This window comes from Lactuca sativa, chromosome 7, assembly GCF_002870075.4.
Source record: "Lactuca sativa cultivar Salinas chromosome 7, Lsat_Salinas_v11, whole genome shotgun sequence".
NCBI classification, from domain to species: domain Eukaryota; kingdom Viridiplantae; phylum Streptophyta; class Magnoliopsida; order Asterales; family Asteraceae; genus Lactuca; species Lactuca sativa.
The window spans coordinates 20,551,511-20,579,273 of NC_056629.2; the positions used below are offsets into that span (position 1 = coordinate 20,551,511).

The 27,763-nt window shown below is 38.6% G+C and overlaps 1 protein-coding gene across 2 annotated transcripts; it reads left to right on the plus strand.

The window, feature by feature from the left end:
• The first annotated feature begins 2,547 nt into the window (after window positions 1–2,547).
• LOC111890980 (S-type anion channel SLAH1) lies at window positions 2,548–4,134 on the plus strand. Of its 2 annotated transcripts, XM_042896661.2 has the most exons (3): window positions 2,548–3,519; window positions 3,683–3,976; window positions 4,071–4,134. In XM_042896661.2, exons 1-2 carry the CDS (start codon window positions 2,641–2,643, stop codon window positions 3,938–3,940), a joined length of 1,137 nt encoding a protein of 378 aa, XP_042752595.1. In that variant the 5' UTR covers window positions 2,548–2,640; the 3' UTR covers window positions 3,941–3,976; window positions 4,071–4,134. The 2 variants fall into 2 exon arrangements, with proteins under 2 accessions (XP_042752595.1, XP_023742836.1); XM_023887068.3 differs by having other exon boundaries at window positions 3,683–4,134.
• The last annotated feature ends 23,629 nt before the right edge of the window (window positions 4,135–27,763 follow it).

Genomic DNA, 27,763 nt, shown 5'->3' on the forward strand with positions numbered 1-27,763 from the left:
CTTTATCATCATTTCAGCTAGCTCATTCCTTTAAGGAATGTCGTGGTGGGTTCCCCATGAATCCTTTATAATCTTGATGGCTCTATCTTTATGGATTATTTTGGTGGGCTCAAATCTTTCATCATTGATCATGGTGGCCTTGCATTTCTAGATTATCGTGATGGATTCTAATCTATATGGTTACCTAAAATCTTGGTAGATCGATTATCGTAATGGGTTGGAACTTTCCTTTATCTTTGATCTTGTGGTCGTGCCTTTAAGGATTTTTATGGTGGATCTTCTTTTCCCATAACGTTTTCTATAAGATTAATGCGAGTAACTTAGTGTTAAGGGTTTTCATCCTCCGCTCGAAGACCGTACTTTTGACCTCTCTTTGTTACCCATAATCTCTTATCTAATATCAACGAGTAATGTTTCCCTAAGAGACAAATTGAGTGGGTGTCAATAGATGGAGTGACTTCTCCATCAAAACACAAGAGCATCTCGAGTTAGTTAGACCATGTGTGGTGTTTCTTGGCTAATTTGTGATTATTCTCACATCTGTTTTCTTGGGAAAATTCCAGTTCTTTTATATCCCTACCAAGCTAATTAGAAACCATAGTACGTTCGCACATTGAGATGGGCACTACAGAGGATAAAATTCGAAAAAGTATTTAAGCAACCTTCAAGTGATACAAGTTAATCACAGTTGAAATTCAATCGATGACGTATTGGCCAATCAATAGCTGGTCTTTTTGAAAAGATTTGATAAGGTTAGAATGGAATACTTGTAATCCAAAATGGATACGTATAGTATGATGTAGTTTTATGTATTATTTTCTTTGGCATCTTGTTAGTTATATTTCAATAAAATATTATGCCTTTTAAAGAAAAGCTATCAAAATTGCTAATATTGGCTCACAAAAGGATAAAAGTAATAAAATTTATAAGAATTACAGTCATGATTTTAAAAGGCGCGTCAAGCATGTCATGGTGCAAGGTGTGGTATAGCAATCTCGAAAACGCCCAAGGTGGATTTGTTAGCATGACGCCCAAATAACGTGTATATGCACACCTTATTGTGTTATGACGCGAGTTTTTTTCAATGCATGTTTTTTTCTAATTGGTTATATAACAATTAAGTTTTTGTTAACTTTTTAATATTAAGTCTTTGACATAGCACTTCTAAAAATTTGATATATTTGACATAATTTTACAATTATTTTATTTATCTCTTTTAATGTATTTATAATTGTCACGTTTTGAAAAACTTAATGACTCGTCTTGACTTAAAAGTTGAAATTGTCGTGACTTTAAGTTCGTCATGACTTCAAACTTGATATTACCGTCACGTCACGTTATTTAGAATCACGATTATAATATTCATAAAATAATATTGTATAAAAAGGTTATCTTGTTTTCTTAAATTGAGAAACTAGAGTGTAGTAAAGTGATATTGCCTTTATGCAATATCATGTGGACAAACCAAACACCGTAGCTTATATTTATTATCCTAATAGAAGTTATAATAATTTATTTAATATGTCATTTTCTTTTAAGAGGTGGTTAAATATGTCTTTTAGTTGTGAAGTATGCATTTCAAATCAAATATATGGTTTTTTAATGCTGTTTACTTTAAAAGCAAGTTCATACGTGCAATAAAATTTCTAGTGTAAAATAGCTAAAATTTGTTTTTATATATATAGCTGCAATACATACCAAAAAATATCCATTATAACGATACATAACATGTTGTAGTTTACTCTCTCTCTCTCTCTCTCTCTCTCTCTCTATATATATATATATATATATATATATATATATATATATATATATATATATATATATATATATTATTTGATCTTGACTCAATATAGGATATAGATCCGGTAAGAAATTTTTTTTGATAGGAAGGTAAGAAGTTTTTTTTTACATATTTTTTTGACGAACAAAAAAAATGAATCACTAGATGATTAATTTGTAAGATGATTCACAAGAAAAAATTCTCAAAAAACATCTTTATGATTTATTTTTAAATAAATTAAGAAAAAATTCACTTTTGTGACAATTTTAATGAATAACAACAAAATCATTGTATAAATGAATCATCGAGATGTTTTTTTGAGAATTTTTTTCTTATGAATTATCTTACAAATGAATCATCTAATGATTCATTTTGTTTGTTCTCGAAAAAAATATGTAGAAAAAAAACTTCTTACCTTCCTATTAAAAATTTTCTTCTTATTTGATCTTGAATATATATATATATATATATATATATATATATATATATATATATATATATATATATATATATATATATATATATATATATATATATATATATATATATATATATGGTCGTATTCTAAAACTTATATTAAAATGTACAAAAAAAAAAAAAAAAAAAAAAAAGGGGGGGGGGGGGGGGGTGGATTTAGTTAGTGGATGAAAGTGGTTTTGCTTTTGGCTGGTATCAAGTGGGTGATTGCACTACTAACCCGATTCTTACGTCCAATTTTGCCTCGTTCTATTACCAAATCTCGATTCTCTTATATAAAGCAAACATTATAAACAATACAAGACATCGCCATCGTTATAAACCTTCAAACCCTCTGCAGTTTATCTTCAGAAACCTTAGAACCTGCCTCGTGTCCAACAATGGTGAATCCCGAAATAGGATTGGAGGTCATTATCGACTCTTCAACCATCAAACATCAAGAACGATCCACGAAGCAGTCGACTGTTAGAAACCACGAAATCCCCACAAAACGATCACAACAAGCCATTATAGCGAAGATCAATGCGGGGTACTTTAGGATTTGCATGTCCCTTGGTGGTCAAGCTTTGTTATGGAAAAACCTAAGTGAACAAGCAGATATTTCACCAACAATCGATAATTTGTTCACTAAGTTACCTTCGACCGCGTACTTCCTCATATGGTGCCTTGCGTTATGCGTGTTCATATCTCTCTCCGTTCTCTATATTCTCCGGTGCATTTTCCACTTCAACATGGTGAAAGCCGAATACCATCACCATGTTGGAGTAAATTACCTATTTGCACCTTGGATATCATCACTTTTGTTACTTCGCTCAGCGCCATCATTCATATTTCCAAATAAATACTCTTACGAATATGTATGGTGGCCCCTTATCATCCCTGTCATTGCTCTTGACGTTAAGATATATGGGCAGTGGTTCACGACGGAAAAAAGGTTTCTTTCGATGGTTGCTAACCCTACAAGCCAGTTATCCGTTATCGGGAACTTGGTTGGAGCCCATGCTGCCATTAAAATGGGATGGACAGAGAGTGGTATTTGCTTATTTACGTTAGGGATGACACATTATTTGGTGGTATTTATCACCCTTTACCAGCGATTATCGGGAAATAATCACCTCCCTTCTCGACTCAGACCCGTCTTCTTCCTGTTCGTCGCCACCCCGAGTATGGCGGCCTTAGCATGGAAATCGATTACTGGGAACTTTGATATCCTTTGCAAAATGCTCTTTTTTCTATCCTTATTTCTCTTTGCATCATTGGTACGTACTCTTTCTTTATACCATAGAATAGAACTAATCTAATAATAAAAACATGCACCAAGAAAAACTGTGAAACGACATAATAAATGGTTATTTGGCAGAAGGAATTGATCAATGGACCACTTTAACGGTTGATTTATGTCTGACTTTCTAATGAAAACAGGCTAGTCGACCAGCTCTATTCAAGAAATCGATGAAAAGCTTCAGTGTAGCTTGGTGGGCCTTCTCGTTCCCGCTGTCCTTCCTTGCACTGGCCTCCACGAAATACTCTCAAGAGGCGAAGGGGGTGGCAGCCAACGGATTGGCACTTGTTTTATCAGCGATTTCGGTTCTTGTTTTCGTTTTTCTGTTGGTCTGCTCGACATTGAAAATTGACTCACTTCTTCGCAACCCCATTCTCAGTTTCTCTGATAAAAGTTAAGGGTCTGCATTTTACAAATGTAGAACTTTGTTGCAGGTCTTGTGAAGTTTTAATGTTTTCTAATGTATGCATATGCTAGTTGATGATGGTTGGCTTTTAATATGTTTATATTACATTTTTACTTTTATAGTTTAAAAAGCGAACAGATGTGTTGGTGCATAAATACCCTGGAAAGAAGCAGCTATTTCAGTTCACAGCAGATCCATATTATGTTACGTACACAAGATGAATTTGTATTGTTTTGTAATATGGGAAACTCACGGGTAATAATTATAAAAACAAGTATAAAACAATCCATTTATATAAATCCTAATTTAGACATAACGTAACACTCTCAAATCTGGTGGCGAAATATCTTCCTTGCTCGTCCAAAAAATTTTCAAATCCTTTGTCATTTGATTTTCCTCTGCTTGACGACGAAGGAATTCCAAGTGTTGGCGTTGTACTTTGATTTTTTCTTTTGCTATTAAATTGTGAGTGTCGTACTTTTCTTTCATTACCGCCAACTTGTGTGCCCTTCTTTCAGCTTCATCTGTATGTCGTTGAGCAGAGATGTCATCGATGTCGGCGTTGAGGTTGATGTTAGTTCGTATGTCTGAAACGTCAAACGAACTTGAACTCTGAGACCACTTTGCAAGTTATATCTCGAATAAAACTATAATAAAATGAGTAAGAATACTCTTTATGAACTTTGATGTAAACATATACCAAATTTGAGTTATCTCAAAGTTTGCGGTTGTAAAGCATTTGTAAGGCTCTCACTAAACCTAAAAGAAAAACATTGGGTGAGAGAGATATAGATTGTATCATCATTGGATATGTTCAGCATTCCAAAACATATAGATTCTATGTTGTAGAATCTACTGACACTAGTAGAAAAAAGGTTTTCCATGACAGACGAATTACGACGCACACAGATTTTTGGTATTGATCTGGATTGGTAAGTCTCCTTTCTTGGAATTCTCCATGCTGAAACGTTTCAACACCTTGTCCAATTAAGTGCTTTGACTAAGTCCTATTAGTCTTTTACTCATGTTTCTCAATATCCTTATTCACAGAATGTAAGCAGCTTCTCCGAGGTCCTTCATAGTGAAACACTTCCCAAGCCAGGACTTAACTTCCTTCAAGGTTGGAATGTCGTTTCCTATGAGCAGTATGTCATCCACATACAACACGAGAAAGCTAAATATTCTCCCACTAGCTTTGACATATACACATGACTCATCCTTGCTTCTCGAAAATCAAAAATCTTTGATTTTCTCATAGAAACAAAGATTCCATCTGCGAGATGCTTGTTTCAATCCATAAATGGATATCTCAAGCTTACATACTCTATTAGGGTACATTGCACTGACAAAACCCTCAGGCTGATTCATGTAAACATATTCAGCCAACTTCCGATTAAGGGAAGCAGGTTTGACATCCATTTGCCATATTTCATAATCATGCAATGTAGCTATGGCTAGCATAACCCTTATAGATTTAATCTTCGCTACTGGTGAGAAGGTCTCGTCATAGTCAACTCCAAGAGTTTGAGTAAAGCCCTTCGCAACCAATCGCCCCTTATAAGTGTGTACTTTCCCATCCATGTGGGTCTTCTTCTTGAAGATCCATTTGCACATGACTGTCTTACGACCCGGTACCTTGTCAACCAAGTTCCAAACTTGATTGTCATACATGGACTGAACCTCGATGTCCATTGCCTCTTTCCATTTTGCAGAATCGGGGCCTGCCATGGCTTCCTTGTAGCTGTTAGGTTCATCCAAATCTACCAATGTACTATCACTGATAAATATATCACCTTCAGCTGTTATATGAAAATCATATAACACAGGTGGGACACTGACTCTACTAGAACGTCTCATAGGTACGGACTTGTCAGTTGGTTCAACGGGAGTTTCCTCCTTGGGTTGAGCGCTAGTGTTTGAGGTTCCTTCATCTCGTAACTCTTAAAGCTCTTCAAGGTCAATTTCCCTCCCATTTTCCTCTTGGCATATGAGTTCTCTCTCTCGAAAGACTCCTCCCCTTGCAATGAAGACAACATTGTCACTCGGTCTATAGAATAGATATTCAAAGGATTTCTGTGGATAGCTGATTAAAATACAACGCTCACTACGAGGTTTGAGCTTGTCGTGAGTTTCTTTGCTCACAAAATCCTCGCAACCCCAAACTTTAATGTGTGCTAATGAGGGAACCTTTCCTGTCCACATCTCGTGAGGTGTTTTGGAAACCTTTTAAGTTGGGACTAGATTGAGGATATGGGCGGCAGTCTCTAAGGCATACCCTCATAATGAGATAGGTAACGAAGCTCGACTCATCATAGAATGAACCATGTCCAACAATGTTCGATTATGCCTCTCAGCCACACAATTAAGTCATGGTGTCCTAGGTGACGTCAATTGTGAAACAATTCCACATTCCTTAAGATACTCTTTGTAGCACCCACAGATTCTGGTTAGTCAATTTAGAGACAATAGGCGTCAAAAATAACTTTTTTTGATATAAAATTATTTAGAATAAATAATCTTTACCAACTTATAGTATATGTCAGAAGGGTTCCGTACATATAAAGAACGCTAAAATCCGAATTATAACAAAGAAGTTATGACCCGTCGAAGTTTTACGACTAAACCGGCACGACACCGGGAATCGTAAAAAGTGAATTTACGATAAAATACTTTTTAGCCTTAGCAATCTAAACAAAGTTTTAGTATATGTTAAACCGAGAGTGTGCATAAAAAGAAGGTGTAAATCTAACTTCATATGAGGAAGTGATGGTTTTTCTAAGATTAGGCATAACATTGCACAACCTGAAATTTGAATTTTAGATCGGTCGATTTTTGGCTTATGCATCCTAAATGAGAATTGAAGATCTCATTAATAGGAACTCAATGATAAAAAGACAGACGAAAATGGAGTGTGTATGAAGAAGTTATGAATTTTACGCAGTCATTTAACAGTATAATCTTCTCACACTGTTAAATTTAAAATTGGTCGAGAATTAGCCGACGAAGTCAAAAGGAAAGTTGTAGACCTTGTCATTACCTATGCGTGAATATCAAGAACGTCAAAAACGGAGCTTGTATGCGAAAGTTGTGAATTTTTAAAGATTGGTTGTTTTACTTGCTCCTAGTGCCACATGTCAGTACCAAGCGAAGCCTTGGAGCCTACACAAGACCACGACGTGGAGATGCTCCAGGAAGCCTATAAATAGAGGTGCGGGGGCTGCCTCATTCCTCACACCTTTTCCCACTTCTTTCTCTCTCTAAACACTCTCTAACACCCCTTAACCCCCTTGCCCCCCGCCCCCCGAAAGCCTAGGGTACCCCCTAGCACGAGAAGGAAGTCCCAGAGCTCCCGACGGCTTCGAGAAAAAGAGCTTTTCGCTCGGAAACGCTGCTCCAACAAAGCCTGGTTTTTAATAAAAACCCGATGTAAGTGAGATACCCTACCATACTTTAAATATTGCTTATATATAAATATAATATTGTTATTATAAACCTATAAATAAGATTTATTAGTGATTCAAAGTCATTATACTTACTTAACTACTTACGGGAGAGGTGTCTAGAATGGTCACGTTGAGTTTGGTTGTTGGATTATAGAAAAGCTATATGCTGAAATAGTCCTGCCTCCCAACTATCTTGCCTGGATGATCCTTACTTGATAGATCATGAAGTAGACTCTGAGTTAATGACGAATCTAGACTAATAATTAGTCGCAATAAATATTAGACTAAAATCTAGTGGTAATAATACTCGGTTTCGTCGAAGGAAATCATATCATTAAGAAGCAAAGCGCTTCTCAGATTTCGAGTCGTCACTGTAACAAGTGAGTGCATAGTTACCTTCATCTAACACATAGATATGAAGTATTTTATATAAATTACGTGCTATGTGTGCGTATTATCTGTATACTTGTTATCTATGCTGGATGAACGATTTTACACATGTTTTAAGTTATTTAAACTGTATATGTATTTTATATCTACAAAATATGTTGGATAAAACATGGGTAGATGAATGTTGAGGGATGAAAGCTGATATAGAGGAACATTGGCAGTATGGACATAGTGCCCTATAGGTGAACATTGGCAGCAATGGACCTAGTACCCTATAGATGAGCATTGGCAGCTGCGCCACAATCTGTAGATGTTTTTGATCTACTAGAAACATCTTAGTAGTTGCGCCCTAACGATAGTATCTGCAGCTACGCCTAATAGAGGACATCATAACCCTGATAGCCGCGCCCAAAGGACAATATCGGCAGCTGCGCCTAATAGAGAATGTCATAATTTTGGCAGCTACGCCTAAATGATAATATTGGCAGATGTGCTTAATAGATAATATTGACTGCTGTGTCATTGGAAATGATGGACTTCGTACCTACTCCTTACCAAAATCCTTAGGACTGAATTAGTGAATGATAAACGATTCCTAGGGGAGATCTTTAAGAAATAAAGAAGATAATGGGGATGGGTAATTGGGTTGATTGTTTGATGATTAAACATAATTATATTATTGTGGGTTTAAAACCCTATTTACTCACCGAGTTTACCAACCTGACCCACTCAAGTTTATTGTATCACATGTATCGATATGAAGTTACATTACACTGAGAGATTAAAGAGATGTAAATCACTAGTGTTAATGAATGTAAATTCTGTTTATGCTTATGTTTCTATATTGACGATGACATCCCAAAGTTTTAAAATAAATAAAATACATTTCTTCGAAAATGCTTTGATAACGTATTTATCATGTTTTTCTGGGAACAAATTCTACGACACTTTTCTTTAAAATGTTACTCTAATTTTTAAACAAGCATAAAGAAAATCAGTCTTTTCTGGCCGTGAAAATGGGGATGCCACAGTAGGTATCAGGACATTAGTTTAAGCGAACTAGGAATAAAGATTTATTTGTAGACTTAAACTTAGAATGCTAAGCGATGATTGTGTAACATCAAGTCTCAGATACACATTTAAATTCAAGCCAAACTTCATATTTTTGCCTTGGACTCGACGAGTTGGAGGCCCAACTCGTCGACTATGATCGACTCCACGTCGAGGGACTAAGTGACCTACTCGATGAGTAGAAAGACCGACTCGGAAAGTAGGAGATGTCTGAGTGAAACCATAAATTAGAGGGTTTGCACCCTATTTGAACATCTTATGAGGCTTCCACCCTAGCCTCCATCACCTTCAAGCTCTGTCCTCGGAACCCTAATCAATTGTGAGCATTCTTGAACAAATTGTGCCTTTCTGTGTGATTTGAAGTTAGAAAAAGAAAGGGAAAGCTTAGTGAATCAAGAGGAAAGTCAGTGGATCCAGAGCTGTGGTTACACTTCCAATTTTTTGAGCCGGAGAGTCGTCGGACCAACAGACAAAGATTCCTCACCCAGAGTTGTAACAGTCACCTTTACGAGGTTAGTTTTCCTCCAGTGGGAACGGGTCTAAGGCACCAATGCCGACCCGTTTAAGTAGTTATAGTATGTCGGGGGTTAGCCCGATGCAGTTTAAATGTTTCCGGACTTCATTCCGATGCCGGGCGGTACCGAGAAGTAGTTACGTATGCATGATGTCTTTGTGATTCATGCATGTTGTATGTCGTATGTTATATGTTATGTGTTAAGTGTACCGGGCTTCGGTCCGATGTCGGGGCAATCCCGATGCAGATTATGTGATTTTATTATGTGTTTATGATATATGTCGTGTTGTGTATGTGTCGGGGTAAGCCTGATGTCGGGGCAAGCCTGATGCCAGGGTGAGCCCGATGCCCGATGCGGTCGGATGCCGGGGTGAGCTCGATGCCGGGCAGGAGTCCGATGTCGGGATTCATCCCAATGCAGTTGGGAGTGGTGCCAGAGTATTGTTATTGTGATAAGTTAATTGTATGCTATGTGGTTGTTTGGGGGTGCTCACTAAGCTTCATGCTTACAGTTTCAATTTTGGTTTTAGGTACTTTCGGTAGCAAAGGGAAGAGCTCAGAATGATCGCATGGCACACACCACAGTCTTTAGCCTGGGAGTTTTACTCTGATATTTTGATATGATAGTTGACATCAGATTTGATATGTGATAGATATTATGAGATTTTAAAACACATGGTTTACGATTTTTATACTTTGGCAATGATATTATGGTTTTAATAATGAAATTTTTTGGGTTGTATTTTTGGTTGATCTGGCCAAGATAGAGGCAAGTTCTGGTTGTGCGGGGTGAAGTTCCTGGGACACCACGTCAACCAGAATGGTATATTAGTTGATCCGGCCAAGATAGAGGCTGTTATGCAGTGGGTAGTGCCGAGGTCTCCATCCGAGATTCAGAGCTTCCTAGGTTTGGCAGGGTATTATAGGAGATTTATCCAGGACTTCTCCAAGATAGTAGGTCTGCTGACCCGACTGACCAAGAAGTCAGAGGTATTTCGCTAGGGTCCTGAGCAGCAGTTAGCCTTCGAGACGCTCAGACAGTGATTTTGCGAGGCATCGATTCTTACCTTGCCAGAGGGAGTGGATGACTTTGTAGTCTACTGTGACGCTTCAATCATAGGTATGAGAGTAGTGTTGATGCAACAGTGGTATGTGGTAGCCTATGCCTCGAGACAGTTGAAGCCTCACAAGGCTAACTACCCGACGCAAGATTTGGAGCTGGGGGCAGTGGTGTTCGCCCTCAAGATTCGGCGGCATTACCTTACGGGGTCCGGTGTACTATCTACACGGACCACAAGAGTTTGAAGTACCTCATGGATCAGTCGAATCTGAACATGAGGCAGCATCGGTGGTTAGATGTAGTAAAGGATTACGACTGTGAGATCCTTTACCACTCGAGTAAGGCCAACGTAGTAGCCAAAGCCCTAAGCCGCAAGGTGGTAGCGGCTCCGATCCGAGATATCTGTATGAGGATGAGCAGATTAGGGAGGCGTAGGTTGAGGGCCTGAGGGAGGAGCGCCAGAAGTGCGAGAGGATAGTGGGTTGAGTAGCTTCGTTTGATTACGATTGCCGAGGATTGTTGACCCTGCATGGGAGGGTTTGGGTACCGTACTGGGGCGGTGAACGGCAGGTGTTGATAGATGAGGCCCACAAGTCTCGGTTCTCCATCCATCCAGGGGCGACGAAAATGTACAGAGATCTTCGACCCGATTACTGGTGGCCCTGAATGAAGCGGGACGTAGCATGTGATGGGTTTTGGACATAAGAACTTTACCTATGTGCACATACAACCCTATAGCTTGGATCTAGGTTTCACTAACTGAACATGCAACATATCCAAGACTTTCATGGCTAGATCTAATGTATACTAACAATTAAAACATATGAAAACAAATCTAGAATGATACCTTGAGTTACTTGCTTGAAAACCTTCTTCTTGTTGGAGCTTAGAGTCACAAATGTCACTCCTCTAATGGCTTACAAACACCAACTAGCAAGAAGATGATTTGAGAGAGTTGAGGAAGATAGAAATCGGCTCTAGGGTTTCTCCAAACACAAGGGTGTCCGATTTCCTCAATCCTATGGGTCTATTTATATTGTGAGCTCCTAGGGTTTCACCCTTAAACCCTAATTGGATAACTTAGCCTCAAAGCAATCCAAATCCCTTCCTAGATAAGGCATTGGACGATTTCTAGGTGATCCATATCCCTAAAATCGTCCAACCCTATATCCATAAGGATTATCAGCTCAAAATACAACTTTCATACATTTGACAGCTTATACCCCTTTATTCAATTAATCTCTTTAAGTCACCAAATTAATTCCTTATTAATTTATGACTTATATTAATCAAATAATATAATTATTCTTTCAATACATTATTCTTATAATATATTAATAATAATAATATCTCTTCTCTCTAAATCACCCTGTCAAGTTGCTATGGTGAAGGCAACCCAAAAGGACCATGCACAACCGGGTCAAGTACTTACCAAATATAGTTACAGCCTTAGACACTAATCCAACAGTCTCCCACTTGGATAATTCTAGTAACTATAAATGCAAACACAATCCGATTAGCAATCGTAGCTCTCAAAGATGCTGTCAACTCTGATCTTATCAGTAACCTGTCCTTTAGATAAAGGATCGTACAACCCTATGTTTTGATATCGTGCAGACGATTTCATGAGACATTGTCATACTCATTGTCCAGCAACTATTTTTCTCGATCTTAGATTTATTTGACATAGAACTTAATTGAACACATCAATTCAGTCCTGACCGGGCCCAGCACATAAGTCAAATCAAATCATCGAGCGGCCATGATATCGCTTTTACTCTCTTAGAATAAAAGTAATAGATAAACTTTGACTTATATGCATTTACTTATCGACTAACTAACTATACACAACAATAAGTTTTATGAAATCAATTTACTGATGCGGTTTCGCATTATCAGTGTACAACCAATTAGTAAATAATAAACCATATATCTAGGTTTTAAGACCATATGATATTATCGTCTTGCGATCACTTCAAAGTGATTCCAGCAAACGCGGGTTTATTCCAATGCTCAAAACTTGTTCATAAGCACTCATGAACGTTGCAGCAACCCTTTGCTATGTCTAATACCATTTAGACAATCTACACACCAATTCATGACAATCTTTATTCATACCTACTTCCAACATATGAACGATTGTGGACTGTCTGAATAATTCGATTATTCTTAATAAACTTAATTATTCTGGAAGTCAAAACATGCAAAGTGAAACAATAGCTAAATAATTAACATAAGACAGTAACAATACTTATAAATAATACTCCCTTATTTAATCATCAAATGTCAATTACATTTGTCTATTACACGCTTCTAATACTATCTAATCTAAACTAATATCATCCTTCAGCCCAATACTCCTAGCATGCTGCAAGTGCTTAACCCTGCTCAGTCCCTTCGTAAGCGGATATGCTGGGTTATCTTCTGATGATATCCTCTTAACCACGAGGTCTCCTTCTTCTACTTGATGCCTAATAAAGTCATATTTTCTGTCGATATGCCGAGATCTACCATGATCCCTCGGTTCCTTGGTCAAGGCAACCGCTCCTTCATTATCACAGAAAATTTCCATGGGCTCCTTTATGGCAGGCAAAACTCCAAGGTCGCCAATGAAGTTCTTCAACCATATTGCCTCCTTTGACGCTTCGCTCGCTGCAATGTACACTGATTCGCACGTTGAATCAGCTACAGTTTCTTGTTTGGAACTTTTCCACGTTACTACTCCTCCATTAAGGGTAAAGACCCTTCCTGACTGCGAACGGTAGTTATCCCTATCGGTCTGGAAACTGGCGTCACTATACCCTCGCACCTTCAAGTCATCACTCCCTCCGAGGACTAGAAACCATTCCTTGGTCCACCGAAGGTACTTAAGGATGTTCTTGACCGCAATCCAATGCGCTCTACCAGGATTCCCTTGATATCTACTGACCATGCTCAAAGCGAAGGCCACATCAGGTCGAGTACAAGTCATAGCATACATGATCGAGCCAACTGCGGAAGCGTAAGGTACTCGGCTTACTCAACTTGTATTACTCTGTATCGGTAGTTCTCCCTTCTTCGAGTTTTCCATACTAAAACGTTTTAGTACCTTACCTATGTAAGTATTCTGACTAAGTCCTATTAGTCTCTTACTTCTTTCTCTCACTATCCTTATTCCCAAAATATAGGAAGCCTCTCCGAGGTCCTTCATATCGAAACACTTCCCGAGCCAGGACTTGACCTCCTGCAGAGTCGGGACATCGTTTCCTATGAGCAGTATGTCATTGACATACAAAACGAGAAAGCTAACTATGCTCCCACTGGCTTTGACATATATACATGATTCATCTTCGCTTCGTACAAATCCAAACTCTCTTACTTTCTCATTAAAGCAAAGATTCCATCTGTGAGACGCCTTCTTAAGTCCATAAATGGACTTCTCAAGCTTGCACACTCTATTTGGATGCTTCAGATCGACAAAACCCTCTGGCTGAGCCATGTAAACATCCTTAGCCAACTTCCCATTCAGGAAAGCGGTCTTGACATCCATTTTCCATATCTCATAATCATGAAATGCGGCAATAGCTAGCATCACTCTAATAGACTTTATCTTCACAACTGGTGAGAAGGTCTCATCATAGTCAACTCCGAGAGTTTGAGTAAAGCCCTTCGCAACCAATCGCGCCTTGTACATTTGCACATTCCCATCTATGTCAGTCTTCTTCTTTTAGATCCATTTGCACCCAACCGTCTTACGTCCGGGCACATTGTCAACCAAATTCCAAACTTGGTTGTCATACATGGACTGGATCTCGCTGTCCATTGCCTCTTTCCATTTTGCTGATTTCGGGCCTGCCATGGCTTCCTTATAGCAATTAGGTTGATCTAGATTTATTAGTGTACTATCACTAATATACGTTTCCCCTTCGGTAGTAACATGAAAACCATAGAACTGGGGTTGAACTCTAACTCTTTCGGAACGTCTAAGAGGTAATGACTCGTCAATTGGTTCAACCGGAGTTTCCTCTTCAGGTTGAGCGCCAGCGGTAGAGGTTCCTTCATCGCTCGACTCTTGAATCTCTTCAAGATCGATTTGCCTCCCACTGTCTCCTTGGTTTATGATTTCTAGCGCTCAGAAAACCCCTCTCCTCGCAACGAAGACCACATTGTCACTCGGTCTATAGAAGAGATATCCAAAGGATTTATGCGGGTAGCCGATGAAAATACATCGCTCACTACGAGGTTTGAGCTTGTCATGATTTTCTCGTCTTACGAAAACTTCACAACCCCAAACCTTGATTTGTGCCAACGAGGGAGCTTTCCCTGTCCACATCTCGTGAGGTGTTTTGGGAACCTTCTTTGTAGGGACTCGGTTAAGGATATGGGCGGCAGTCTCTAAGGCATACCCCCAAAATGAGATAGGTAGTGAAGCACGACTCATCATAGAACGAACCATGTCCAACAAGGTTCGATTGCGCCTTTCTGCCACACCATTTAACTACAGTGTCTTAGGTGGCGTCAATTGTGAAACTATTCCACATTCCTTGAGATAGTCGTGGAATTCAAGACTTAGGTACTCTCCTCCTCGATCGGATCGAAGCATCTTGATTTTCCTGCCCAATTGATTCTCCACTTCATTCTTGAACTCTTTGAACTTTTCAAATGTTTCAGACTTGTGCTTGATTAAGTAAATATACCCATATCTACTATAATCATCGGTGAAAGACATGTAGAAGCGGTTTCCGTCCTTTGTGGTGGATCTAAAGGGTCCACATACATCGGTATGTATGAGATCCAATAAACCCTCACCCTTCTCACAAGTGCCAGTGAAGGGTGACTTGGTCATCTTTCCAACTAAACAAGATTTGCACGTGTCATCTTCCCTAAGGTCGAATGACTCCAACACTCCATCCTTTTGGAGTTGGGCTATGTGCTTCTTGTTGACATGTCCAAGACAACAATGCCACAAAGATGCTTTATCCATACTATTGAAAGAATCTATACACAACACATCATTTCCTAGGTTATCTACAACCATAACAGTTTCATAAATTCCATTACAAGGCATAGCTTCAAAGTATGAAACACCATTTAGATAAGCATAAATAGAACCTTTCATATTATTAAACGAATATCTAAATCCTTGTCTAAACAAACCATGAAATGAAATGATGTTTCATGCCATATCTGGCGAGTAGCAACAACTATTTAAATCTAGTCCTAATCCATTACTTTGCACTAAAGAATACACTCCAATCTTGGTGACAGGCGACGATCTTCTGTTTCCCATGATTAGATTTATTCTTCCTTGCTCCACATCTCTATCTCTTCTTAGTCCCTGCAAGTCAAAACAAATGTTGTAACCACATCCTGTGTCAAGAACCCAACAAATAGTGTGAGATGAATTACTAGATTTAATTTTGTATATACCTGCAAAAGATGGCTTGATCTTTCCATCCTTGATGGCTTGCAAATATTTCGGGCAGCTTCTCTTCCAATGCCCTATCTTGTGGCAATGATGGCACTTTGCCTCCTTCAGGTTAGGGTTGGGCTTAGAGGGGTCAACTTTGGTCCCACTAGAAGAGGAACCATCTTGGGACTTTCCTTTGCGGTGGCTCTTTGAAGGAGCCTTCCTCTTCTTGCCCCTTCCCTGCCCTATAGCCAAAAGAGGAGCAACGGTTGGTGCGGGAGTTGGTGCAACAAACTTGTCCTTAAGGTTGCTCTCAGCAGTCCTTAGGAGTCCTTGGAGTTTGCTTAGGGTGAACTCTTCATTGTTCATGTGGTAGGTCATCCTAAATTGGTTGTAGCATGAAGGCAAGGAATGAAGAACAATATCGATGGCCAAATCCTCCCCAAAGTTAACATTTAACTTACAAAGACGATCAACATATCGTTGCATGTTTTGCAAGTGCACAGTCAACGATTCTCCATTTCCCATCTTAGCAGTGATCATATTAGTGATGATCTCGTAGCGCTCTTGCCTCGCGCTTTGGTGGTACCTCTCCATCAAGTCTTGATGCATTTCATACGGATACATGTCCTCATAGGACTTTTGGAATTCTTGGTTCATAGTGGCTATCATGATGCAATGAACTTTCGTTGCATCACGTCCGTGTGTCTCAAAGACAGCCATCTCTTCGGGAGTAGCGATTTTCGGGTTAACCTTCTTGAGCTTTTCATTAAGGAAATACTCTTTGTCCTCGTAGCATGCAATGGTGCGAATGTATCTTATCCATTCGCTAAAGTTGGTACCATCGAAGGTCACCTTTTGGCAAAGACTCATTAAGGTGAATGAGTTGGCAGCAGCGTTGTTTGCGTTCGACATATACAAATAGAAAGGACAAAGTTTGATTAGAATTTGGATCCCTAATTAAACAACCAAAATGAAAAATTAGGGCTAGGACCCAACAACATTATTTACATATTAGAAAAGGGATGCCGTAATCCAATCATGCAAATAATTTGGAGGTAAGTGAATGACGATTCACTAATTTTTCACCACAAAAACATAACCTTAAGTTTTATTGAGAATTCCTAGATTTTAGAGATTCATTGAAATTTTCAATGGCATGTTTAAATCTCGATATGCCCCTCTAGTTTGTGATTGGGATACCGAGGATCACAAAGCGGGTGTGAATTACCATGCAAATCTACATGGTGCCTTCATTGTTACAATCATCTATTTGATGTGCTGGTAAACCACACACGCTCCATCGAACTATGATAAACAATGAATCACCCTTTGCAACCTTTGCTTAGAACCAATTTGTGTGCCGGTAAACCACACACGCTCCACTAACTTCTTAGCAAGGGTGCAAAGTGCAATTTCATGGGATTGCATCAATTCACTTTTCCTAAAGTAACTAAGATTGGGAATTTTTTAAAATAGTTTAGTTACTTTTATAGGTTCATTATACTTATTAATGAGGAGAGAGAGTTGCCCTATCCTACCCGTTTGGCTAACGACCCTCCACCGGTCAAGCAAGCGGTGGGTGTGAGTGTACACCCATTAAGCGCCATTTTATAGGCAGCAACCTTATACCCACCTTATAAATCGGCTTCGTGAATGAGGCCTACTAACGGTAAGCCTAGCATTTTAATTTTACATATATATTTATTAAGCTTTTAATAATATAATAGTATATGGTTGAATTTTAAACATGTAAAACTCTAGGGGTTGAAATTTAAATTCTTCTAAATTAAACTATTAATCACAAAATTCAAATTTCAAAACTTCGGGATAGAAATTGAACTTTTCAAACAATAGGGATCAAATAACAAATAATTCAAATTAAACAATTAATTTCACAATTATCTATATTTGACCTAATCCAATTTTAGTCATTAGATAGTTACCAAATAATCTTAAATAGTCCAATATTTATCATATAAATAATCAATATTTAAAAGATTTGAAATTATCTTTATTTATGTCAAGGATAATCATTAAATTAAGTTAAAATTCGGATTTTTACATAATGAAACGATTTAGGTATCAATCCAAGACAAAACAGCAACAAAATCCCGAATTATCCTCTGTCTGACGCTCGGACTCGCCGAGTCAAGCTTTGGGACTCGCCGAGTAGGGCCAACTCGCCGAGTCCAAAAGCTGACTCGTCGAGTTGGGTCGACAGAGGGCAAGAAAAATTATTTTCAGCAAGTAAAACAGTTAAGCATCATATTCAATTGAAACCAATCATGTCTCTGATACCACTGATGGGTTTTGGACATAAGAACTTTACCTATGTGCACATACAACCCTATAGCTATGATCTAGGTTTCACTAATTGAACATGCAACATATCCAAGGCTTTCATGCTTAGATCTAATGTATACTAACAATTAAAACATATGAAAACAGATCTAGAATGACACCTTGAGTTATTTGCTTGAAAACCTTCTTATTCTTGGAGCTTAGAGTCACAAATGTCACTCCTCTAATGGCTTACAAACACCAACTAGCAAGAAGATGATTTGACAGAGTTGAGGAAGAGAGAAATCGGCTTTAGGGTTTCTCCAAACACAATGGTGTCCGATTTCCTCAATCCTATGGGTCTATTTATACTGTGAGCTCCTAGGGTTTCACCCTTAAACCCTAATTGGATAACTTAGCCTCAAAGAAATCCAAATCCCTTCCTAGATAAGACCTTGGATGATTTCTAGGTGATCCATATCCCTAAAATCGTCCAACCCTATATCCATAAGGATTATCAGCTCAAAATACAACTTTCATACATTTAACAGTTTATACCCCTTTATTCAATTAATCTCTTTAAGTCACCAAATTAATTCCTTATTAATTTATGACTTATATTAATCAAATAATATAATTATTCTTTCAATACATTATTCTTATAATATATTAATAATAATAATATCTCTTCTCTCTAAATCACCCTGTCAAGTTGCTATGGTGTAGGCAACCCAAAAGGACCATGCACAACCGGGTCAAGTACTTACCAAATATAGTTATAGCCTTAGACACTAATCCAACAACATGGTATGTGGAGAGATGCCTGACCTGCAGGAAGGTCAAGGCAGAGCACCAGAGGCCCAACGAAAAGATGCAGCCAATAGACATTCCCGTGTAGAAATGTGAGGATATCACTATGCACTTCATTATTGAGCTTCCCAGGACCGCGCGTGCGGTTGATTCAATATGGTTCATCGTGGATCGATTGACCAAGAGCCCCCATCATGGGGTGCCTGTCTCGGTGGTGTCAGACCAAGATGTCCGGTTTACTTCCAGGTACTCGTATCCATTTCACCATCGCTATCTACCCTCAGAAAGACAGGCAGAGCGAGAGGATGATTTAGACTCTCGAGGACATGCTTCGGGCGTGTGTACTAGATTTTGGTGGCAGTTGGGATACATATCTTCCGTTAGCAGAATGTTTGTATACAACAGCTATCACTCCAGTATAGACCGTCCTCCCTTCGAGATGCTCTATGGGAGGAAGTGTAGGACCCCAATCTGTTGTGGTGAGGTCGGTCAAAGAGTCATGGGGAGTACGGAGGTAGTACTCAAGGCTGCAGAGCGGATTCAGCAAGTTCGGAGCAGGCTCCAGACAGCTCAAAGTCGGCGGAAGAGTTACGCCAAAAAGCGGCGTTAGGACTTAGAGTTTCAGGTGGGCGATATGGTCCTCCTAAAAGTGTCACCCTGGAAGGCTGTTATCAGGTTTTGAAAGCAGGGCAAGCTGGGCCGCAGGTTCATTGGTCCATTTAGGGTTTTAGCCTGGGTAGGTTGGGTTGCCTATCGATTAGATCTTCCAAAAAAACTCAGCCAAATCCATAACACGTTCCATGTTTCTCAGTTGTGGAAGTGCTTATTGGATGATTCGGTAGTGGTACCCTTTGAGGATATTCAGATTGATGACAGCCCAAATTACATCGAGAGACCCGTAGCGATTTTAGATTGCGAGTCGAAGAAGCTGAGGAACAAAAGGGTAGAGTTAGTGAAGGTGCAGTGGCAGCACTGCAAGGGTTCAGAGTGGACGTGGAAACCCGAGGAGGAAATGAGGGAGCACTACCCAGAGTTGTTTTCAGAGATAGAAAACTTCGAGGATGAAGTCTAAGACAAGTGGGGGAGAATTGTAACATCCGGTCTCATGTACGCTTTTAAATTCAATCGAAACTTCATATTTTACCCTTGGACTCGGTAAGTTGGAGGCCCAACTCGTCGAGTAGGATCGACTCTGCATCGGGGGACTATGTGACCTAATCGACGAGTCGGAAGATTAACTCGGCGAGTAGGATTTGTCTAAGTGAAACCCTAAATTGGAGGGTTTGTACCCTATTTAAACATCTTATGAGGCTTCCACCCCAGCCTCCATCACCTTCAAGCTCTGTCCTCGGAACCCTAATAAATTGTGAGCATTCTTGAGCAAATTGTGCCTTTCTTTGTGATTTGAAGTTAGAAGAAGAAAGGGAAAGCTTACTGAATTAAGAAGCAAGTCAGTGGATCCGGAGTTATGGTTGCACTTCCAGTTATTTGATCCAGATAGTCGCTGGAACAGCAGGCATAAACTCCTCACCCAGAGTTGCAGTAGTTATAGTATGTCGGGGGTTAGCCTGATGCAGTTCAAATGTTTCCGGACTTCAGTCTGATGTCGGGGCGGTCCTGAGAAGTAGTTACGTATGCATGATGTCTTTGTGATTCATGCATATTGTATGTTGTATGCTATATGTTATGTGTTAGGTGTATCGGGCTTCGGTCCGATGTTGGGGCAAGCCCGATGTAGATTATGTGATTTTATTATGGGTTTATGATATATGTCATGCTGTGTATGTGCCGGGGTAAGCCATATGTCGGGGCAAGCCCGATGCCCGATGCGGTCGGATACCAGGGTGAGCCCGATGCCGAGCTGGAGTCCGATGCTGGGTAAGCCGATGTCAGGATTCGTCCCGATGCAGTTGAGAGTAGTCCCAGAGTATTGTTATTGTGATAAGTTAATTTTATGGTATGTGGTAGTTTGGGGGAGCTTACTATGCTTCGTGCTTATAGTTTGAGTTTTGGTTTCAGGTACTTCCGGTAGCAAAGGGAAGAGCTCGGGATGATCGCATGGCACACACCACAATCTTCAGTCTGGGAGTTTTACTCTGATATTTTGATATGATATTTGACATGAGATTTGACATATGATAGATATTATGAGATTTTGAAACACGTGGTCTATGATTTTTATACTTTGACAATGATATTATGGTTTTTGTAATGCTTTAAAAACGAAATTTTTGGGTTGTATTTTTGGGATGTTTCTTGATCGTGAGGAGTGTGTCTAATCAATATTAGGTAATACACCTGAATGGACACAAGCACTAGCTAATTTAAGGAAGATGCCTAAAATGCTTTTATGTGCTAAATAATTTGTGATGCTTTATGCTATCGTTTGATCATATCTATGGTCTGTTGCCGACCAGATCTGGAAATTTCATGTGTTCAGATTTCTAAACGTTTAAATACGGTATTGGAACTGGCATGTAACTTTTCGGAGTAATAAGGAGGATTACGCGTCTAAACCTTCTTTATCTATATTCTCGTCTCAATACACTAAACGCATGTTTCCGTGAACATAGCATCATGGTGAAGACTCGTAGAGAATTGAGTAAATGGAGGAAATGAAAAGGCTTATGATAGTGAATGACACTTACCGGAAGATATCGTAAGAGTGGTATCTTGCCTTTAGAATATGTCTAATAAAATAACAACACATTCAGAGGAGTATGGTACGTCTGAAGTACATCATCCATTTGGCAGGATGATGGAACGATTGGTGTAATTCCTGAAGTTGTCCCATCGTATGGCGTTTCCACCACCAACTGAGTTGAAATAGAATTGATGATTGAAGATACGCATAGAAGAAGTCCTAGTAGAGTGTAGGAACTTTTATGATTGTTTGGACACATTTGTATGTGTTAAAATTGCTTTTGATAATAACTTGGAAAAACTGCGAGACAATACTTGGGACGAGTATGAGTAGGTGTGAATGGTAGTAGAGGCCTATACTACCGAAAGCACAAGACTCACGCTTGGATCAGGGAAAGTCACAAGGTTACCAAGGCACTAGTAATTGATTTTGTTTTGTTCATGTATGTCATTACCATCATTTCGGTAATGACTAAGAAGATGATTATTATTCTGACCCTAGTGGTCATATCATGTCGAGTCCGACTAAGATGAGTATGTTACATGGTTCAGGGAACCAAGATCGATGCAGCATTTGACTTAATATGGAAGATTGAAGTGAAAGATAATTGAAGTGATCAGTAGAACTATCGCAACCGTTGTTAAGATTAGAAGCTTGTACCTAGAACTGCTACATGCTAGAATGTGATTATATCACATTAGAACATGAAGAAAGGTATATTCCATTCTGAAATTTGACTCTAAAAGACTTGAGTCTAAGCGTTGTATCATACGAAGAGATGTTATTAGAACATGCCCCATTGGTCTTTTACGGTAATTGAAGTAAAGACTGTTTCCAAAGGAGCAAGAGTCTCCAATAAGGATCAAGATTGTGACTTAAAGGTCAAGATTTAAAGTCCAACGTGAGATAGAGAGCGGGTGCAAGATCGAGCATCGCCTGCAATCCAGAAGTCCAAGAGTTAGATACTCATTCGAAAGAACATAGGAGTTACGGTTATTACCTAGGATGAAAAGATAACATATGAAGTCATTATACAAGCTCTATTTTGTTGATGATTCAGGGACGTAATCATCCTAAGGGGGAGATAATTGTAACACCCGCAGATTCGGGTTAGTCAATTTAGAGAAAATAAGTGTCAAAAATAACTTTTTTGATATAAGATTATTTAGAATAAATAGTCTTGACCAAGTTATAGTATATGTCACAAGTGTTCCGTACATATAAAGAACTCTGGAATTCAAGTTATAACAAAGAAGTTAAGAACCATCGAAGTTTTACGACTAAACCGGCATGACACCGGGAATCGTAAAAAATGAATTTACGATAAAATACTTTTTAGCCTTAGCGATCTAAACGAAAGTCGTAGTATATGTTAAAAGGAGAGTGTGCATAAAAATAACGTTCAAATCTGATTTCGTATGAGGAAATGATGATTTTTATAAGATTGGGCATAACAGTGCACAGCCCGAAATTCGAATTTTAGATCGATCGATTTTTGGCCCGCGCATCCTAAATGAGAATTATTGAAGTTCTCATTAATAGGAACTCAATGATAAAAAGACAGACAAAACGGAGTCCGTATGAAGAAGTTATGAATTTTACATAGTCATTTAACAGTATAATCTTCTCACACTATTAAATTTAAAATCGGTCGAGATTTAGTTGACGGAGTCAAAAGAAGAGTTGTAGATATTGTCATTACCTATGCGTGAATATAATGAACGTCAAAAATGGAGCTTATATGTGAAAGTTGTGAATTTTTAAAAATTGGTTGTTTTACCTACGCCTAGTGCTACATGTCAGAACCAGGCGAAGCCGCGGAGCCTACGCAAGACCACGACGCGGAGACGCTCCAGGAAGCCTATAAATAGAGGTGCGGGGGCTGCCTCATTCCTCACACCTTTTCCCACTTCTTTCTCTCTCTAAACACTCTCTAACACCCCTAACCACCCTCCACCCCTTCAAAGCCTAGGGTACCCCCTAGCACGAGAAGGAAGCCCCAGAGCTCCCAACGGCTCCAAGAAAATACGCATTTCAGCTTGGAAATGCTGCTCTAGCAAATCCTGGTTTTTAATAAAAACCTGATGTAAGTGAGATACGCCTACCATACTTTAAATATAACTTATATATAAATATAATATCGTTATTATGAACCTATAAATAAGATTTATCAGTGATTCAAAGTCGTTATATTGATTTAACTACTTACGGGAGAGGTATCTAGAATGGTTACGTTGGGTTTGGTTGTTGGATTTTAGAAAAGCTATATGCTGAAATGGTCCTACCTCCTAACTGTCGTGCCTAGCTGATCCTTACTTGATAGATCATGAAGTAGACTCTAAGTTAATGACGAGTCTAGACTAATAATTAGTCGCAATAAATATTAGACTAAAATCTAGTGGTAATAATAAGCGAAGCGCTGCTCGAATTTCGAGTCGTCGCTATAACAAGTGAGTGCATAGTTACTTTCATCTTACACATAGATATGAAGTATTTTATATAAATTGCGTGCTATGTGTGCATATTATCTGTATACTTGTTTTCTATGTTGGATGAACGATTTTATACATGTTTTAAATGATTTAAATTGTATACGTGTTTTATATCTACAAAATATGTTGGGTAAAACATGGGTAGATGAATGATAAGGGATGAAAGTTTATATAGAGGAACATTGGCAGTATGGACATAATGCCCTATAGGTGAACATTGGCAGCAATGGACCTAGTACTCTATAGATGAGCATTGGCAGTTGCGCCACAATCTGTAGATGTTTTTGATCTACTCTAAACATCCTAGCAGCTGCGCCCTAAGGATAGTATCGACAGCTACGCTTAATAGAGGACATCATAACCCTGGCAGTCGCGCCCAAAGGACAATATCGGCAAGTGCGCCTAATAGAGAATGTCATAATTCTGGTAGCTACGCTTAAATGATAATATTGGCAAATGTGATTAATAGATAATATTGACAGTTGTGTCATTGGTAATGATGGACTTCGTGCCTACTCCTTAGGACTGAATGAGTGAATGATAAATGATTCTTAGGGTAGATCGTTAAGAAATAAAGTAGATAATGGGGATGGGTAATTGGGTTGATTATTTAATGATTAAACATAATTATATTATCGTGGTTTGAAAAGCCTATGTACTCACCAGGTTTCCCAACCTGACCCACTCAAGTTTATTGTGTCAAAGGTATCGATATGAAGTTACATTACACTGAGAGATTAAAGAGATGTAAATCACTAGTGTTAATGAATGTAAGTTTTGTTTATGCGTATGTTTCTATATTGATGATGACATCCCAAGGTTTTAAAATGAATAAAATACATTTCTTCAAAAATGTTTGATATGTATTTATTATGTTTTTCTAGGAACAAATTCCGCAACACTTTTCTTTAAAATGTTACTCTAATTTTTAGACAAGCATAAACCAAATCGGTCTTTTCTAGCTGTGAAAATTGAGATGTCATAGTCTTGAAACTCGATACTAAGATACTCTCCTCCTCAATCGGATCAGAGCATCTTTATCTTCCTCCCCAGCTGATTCTCCACGTCTTGCTTAAAATATTTGAACTGTCAAAGGTTTCTGACATATTCTTGATTAAGTAGATATACCCATATCTACTATAACCATCAGTAAAAGTCACATAGAAGCGGTTAGCATCCCTTGTGGCGGATTTGAAGGGTCCACACACATCGGTGTGTATGAGATCCAAAAAACCCTCACCCTTTTCACAAGTACCAGTGAAGGGTGACTTGGTCATCTTTCCAAGCAAACAAGATTCACAAGTGTCATCTGACTTTAAGTCAAATGACTCCAATACTCCATCCTTTTGGAGTTGGGCTATGCGCTTCTTATTAACATGTCCAAGACGACAATGCCATAAGCATGCTTTATCTAAAACATTGGGCGAATCAATATGCAACACATTATTTCCTAAGTTATCTACAACCATCATAGTTTCATATATACCATTACAAGGTAATGATTCAAAATAAAATGTACCATTATAATAAGCATTAAGACTACCAATTTCATTATTAAAAGAAAAGGTAAAACCTTGTTTATACAACCTATGAAAGGAAATAATATTTCCTGCTATATCAGACAAGTAGCAACAATTATTCAGTTCTAAATTTGACCCACTACTAAGCAATAAAGCATAAACTCCAATCTTGGTGACAGGCGACTTTTTCCTATTCCCCACGATCAAGTTCATCTTCCTGTGCTCCACATCCCTACTTCTTTTTAGTCCCTGCAAATCAGAACAAATGTGAAAACCACATCCTGTATCCAGGACCCAAGAATTAGCATGTGATGAGTTATTAGACAGAATAGTATAAATACCTGCGAAGGAGGGTTTGATCTTCGCATTCTTTATGTCCCGCAAGTATTTGGGACAACTTCGTCTCCAGTGCCCTTTTTCATGACAATGGAACCACTCGGCTTCCTTTGGATTGGAAGAGGGTTTAGTAGAACCAACTTTCATCCCACTAGAAGAGGATCCATCATGGGACTTTCCATTGTGGCTCCTGGAAGGATTCTTCCTCTTCTTTCCCTTCCCATGTCCAATTTCCATGACAAGGGCAGTAGCAGTAGGAGTAGAAACAACGGATCTTCCTTTAAGACTACTTTCATCAGTCCTTAAAAGGCCTTGAAGTTTTCTTAGAGTGACCTGCTTTGTTCATATGATAGGTCATACGAAACTGATCATAACAAGGAGAAAAAAAGTGTGGAATAATATCTATGGCCAACTCTTCATCGAAGTTAACATTCAACTTCAGGAAACGGTCCACAAATCGTTACATCTTCTGCAAGTAGGTTGTGATTGACTCTCCAGCCTTCATTTTGGTTGTAATCATGGAGGCTATGATTTCATACCTTTCCTGCCTTGCACTTTGAAGGTACCTTTCCATCAAGTCTTGGTACATTTCATAAGGCAAAAAGTCCTCATAGGACTTTTGAAGCTCAGCAGTCATGGTAGCAATCATAATACACAACACTTTGGTCGCATCCCTCTCATAGGCCTAGTATTCATTAGTCTATTCGGGAGTAGCGGTAGATTTATCAATCTCCTTAAGCTCTTTATCTAGGACATATTCTTAGTCCTCATAGCGAATGGCCATTTGGATGTTTCGAATCCAATCATTGAAGTTCAATCCATTAAATATGACCCTCCCACACAAGTTTATGAGGGAGAAAGAGCCTCAAGGGTTTGGGTTTGAAGCAGTGTTGGAAAACATCTGAAAAGAAATAGAAAGTTTAGATTACATCATGATCCTTAATATAGCACCCAAATGAAATATTAAGGCTAAAACCCAACACAATATTTTACAATTCGGAAGAGGGATGTCGTAATCCAATTGCAAAATATTTGAAGGTAGGTAATGACGATTTACCAATTTCCACCCTGAAAAATGAAATTGATTATTAAGTTTTAATTGGATTGAAATTCCTAGATTCTTTTGAGGTTCATTGAACTTTTCAATGGCATGTTTAAATCTCGATTATGCCATTCAAGTTTGTGACTGGGATGCCGAGGATCACAAACAAGGTGTGAATAAACATGAAAATTAGCTTCGTACACTTAATGTTACAAATCATCCAATCAATGTGCCGGTTAACCACACACGCTCCATTGATCCATTATTAACATCAAGCTATCATTTGCCACATATTTTCAATCCCAAATTAGTGTGTCGGTTAACTACACACGCTCCACTAACGACTTAACAAGGTGCAAAGTGCAACTTCATGGAATAGCACCATTCGGCTAATGACCCTCCACCAATCAAGGAAGTGGTGGGTGAGAGTGGACACCCATTAAACCACCATTTTATTGGCAGTAACCTTATCCCCTCCCCCCCCCCCCCCCCTTATAGACCGGCTTCATGAATGAGGCCTACTAACGGTAAGACTGACTTGTCTTATATATATATATATATATGTATATATATATATATATATATATATATATATATATATATATATATATATATATATATATTAGTAGTAAACTATATTATAATAGTATAAGGGTTGAGTTTTAAACTTTTAAAGTTCTAGGGTTTGGAATTAAAGTTTCTTAAATAAGACTCTTCAAGTTCCAAAACTTGAGGGCAAGTTTTGTAACTTGTAAGAACTTTTGATTTCCATAACTTATGGATTTTAAAGTTCCATGAATGAGACCTTTCAAATTCCAAAT

Bases quoted from the DNA above. Each gene is read 5' to 3' on its own strand.
- LOC111890980 (XM_023887068.3), top strand. From the start codon at position 2,641: ATGGTGAATCCCGAAATAGGATTGGAGGTCATTATCGACTCTTCAACC. The intron at 3,520-3,682 runs GTACGTACTCTT...TAATGAAAACAG, and splicing joins TATTTCTCTTTGCATCATTG to GCTAGTCGACCAGCTCTATT.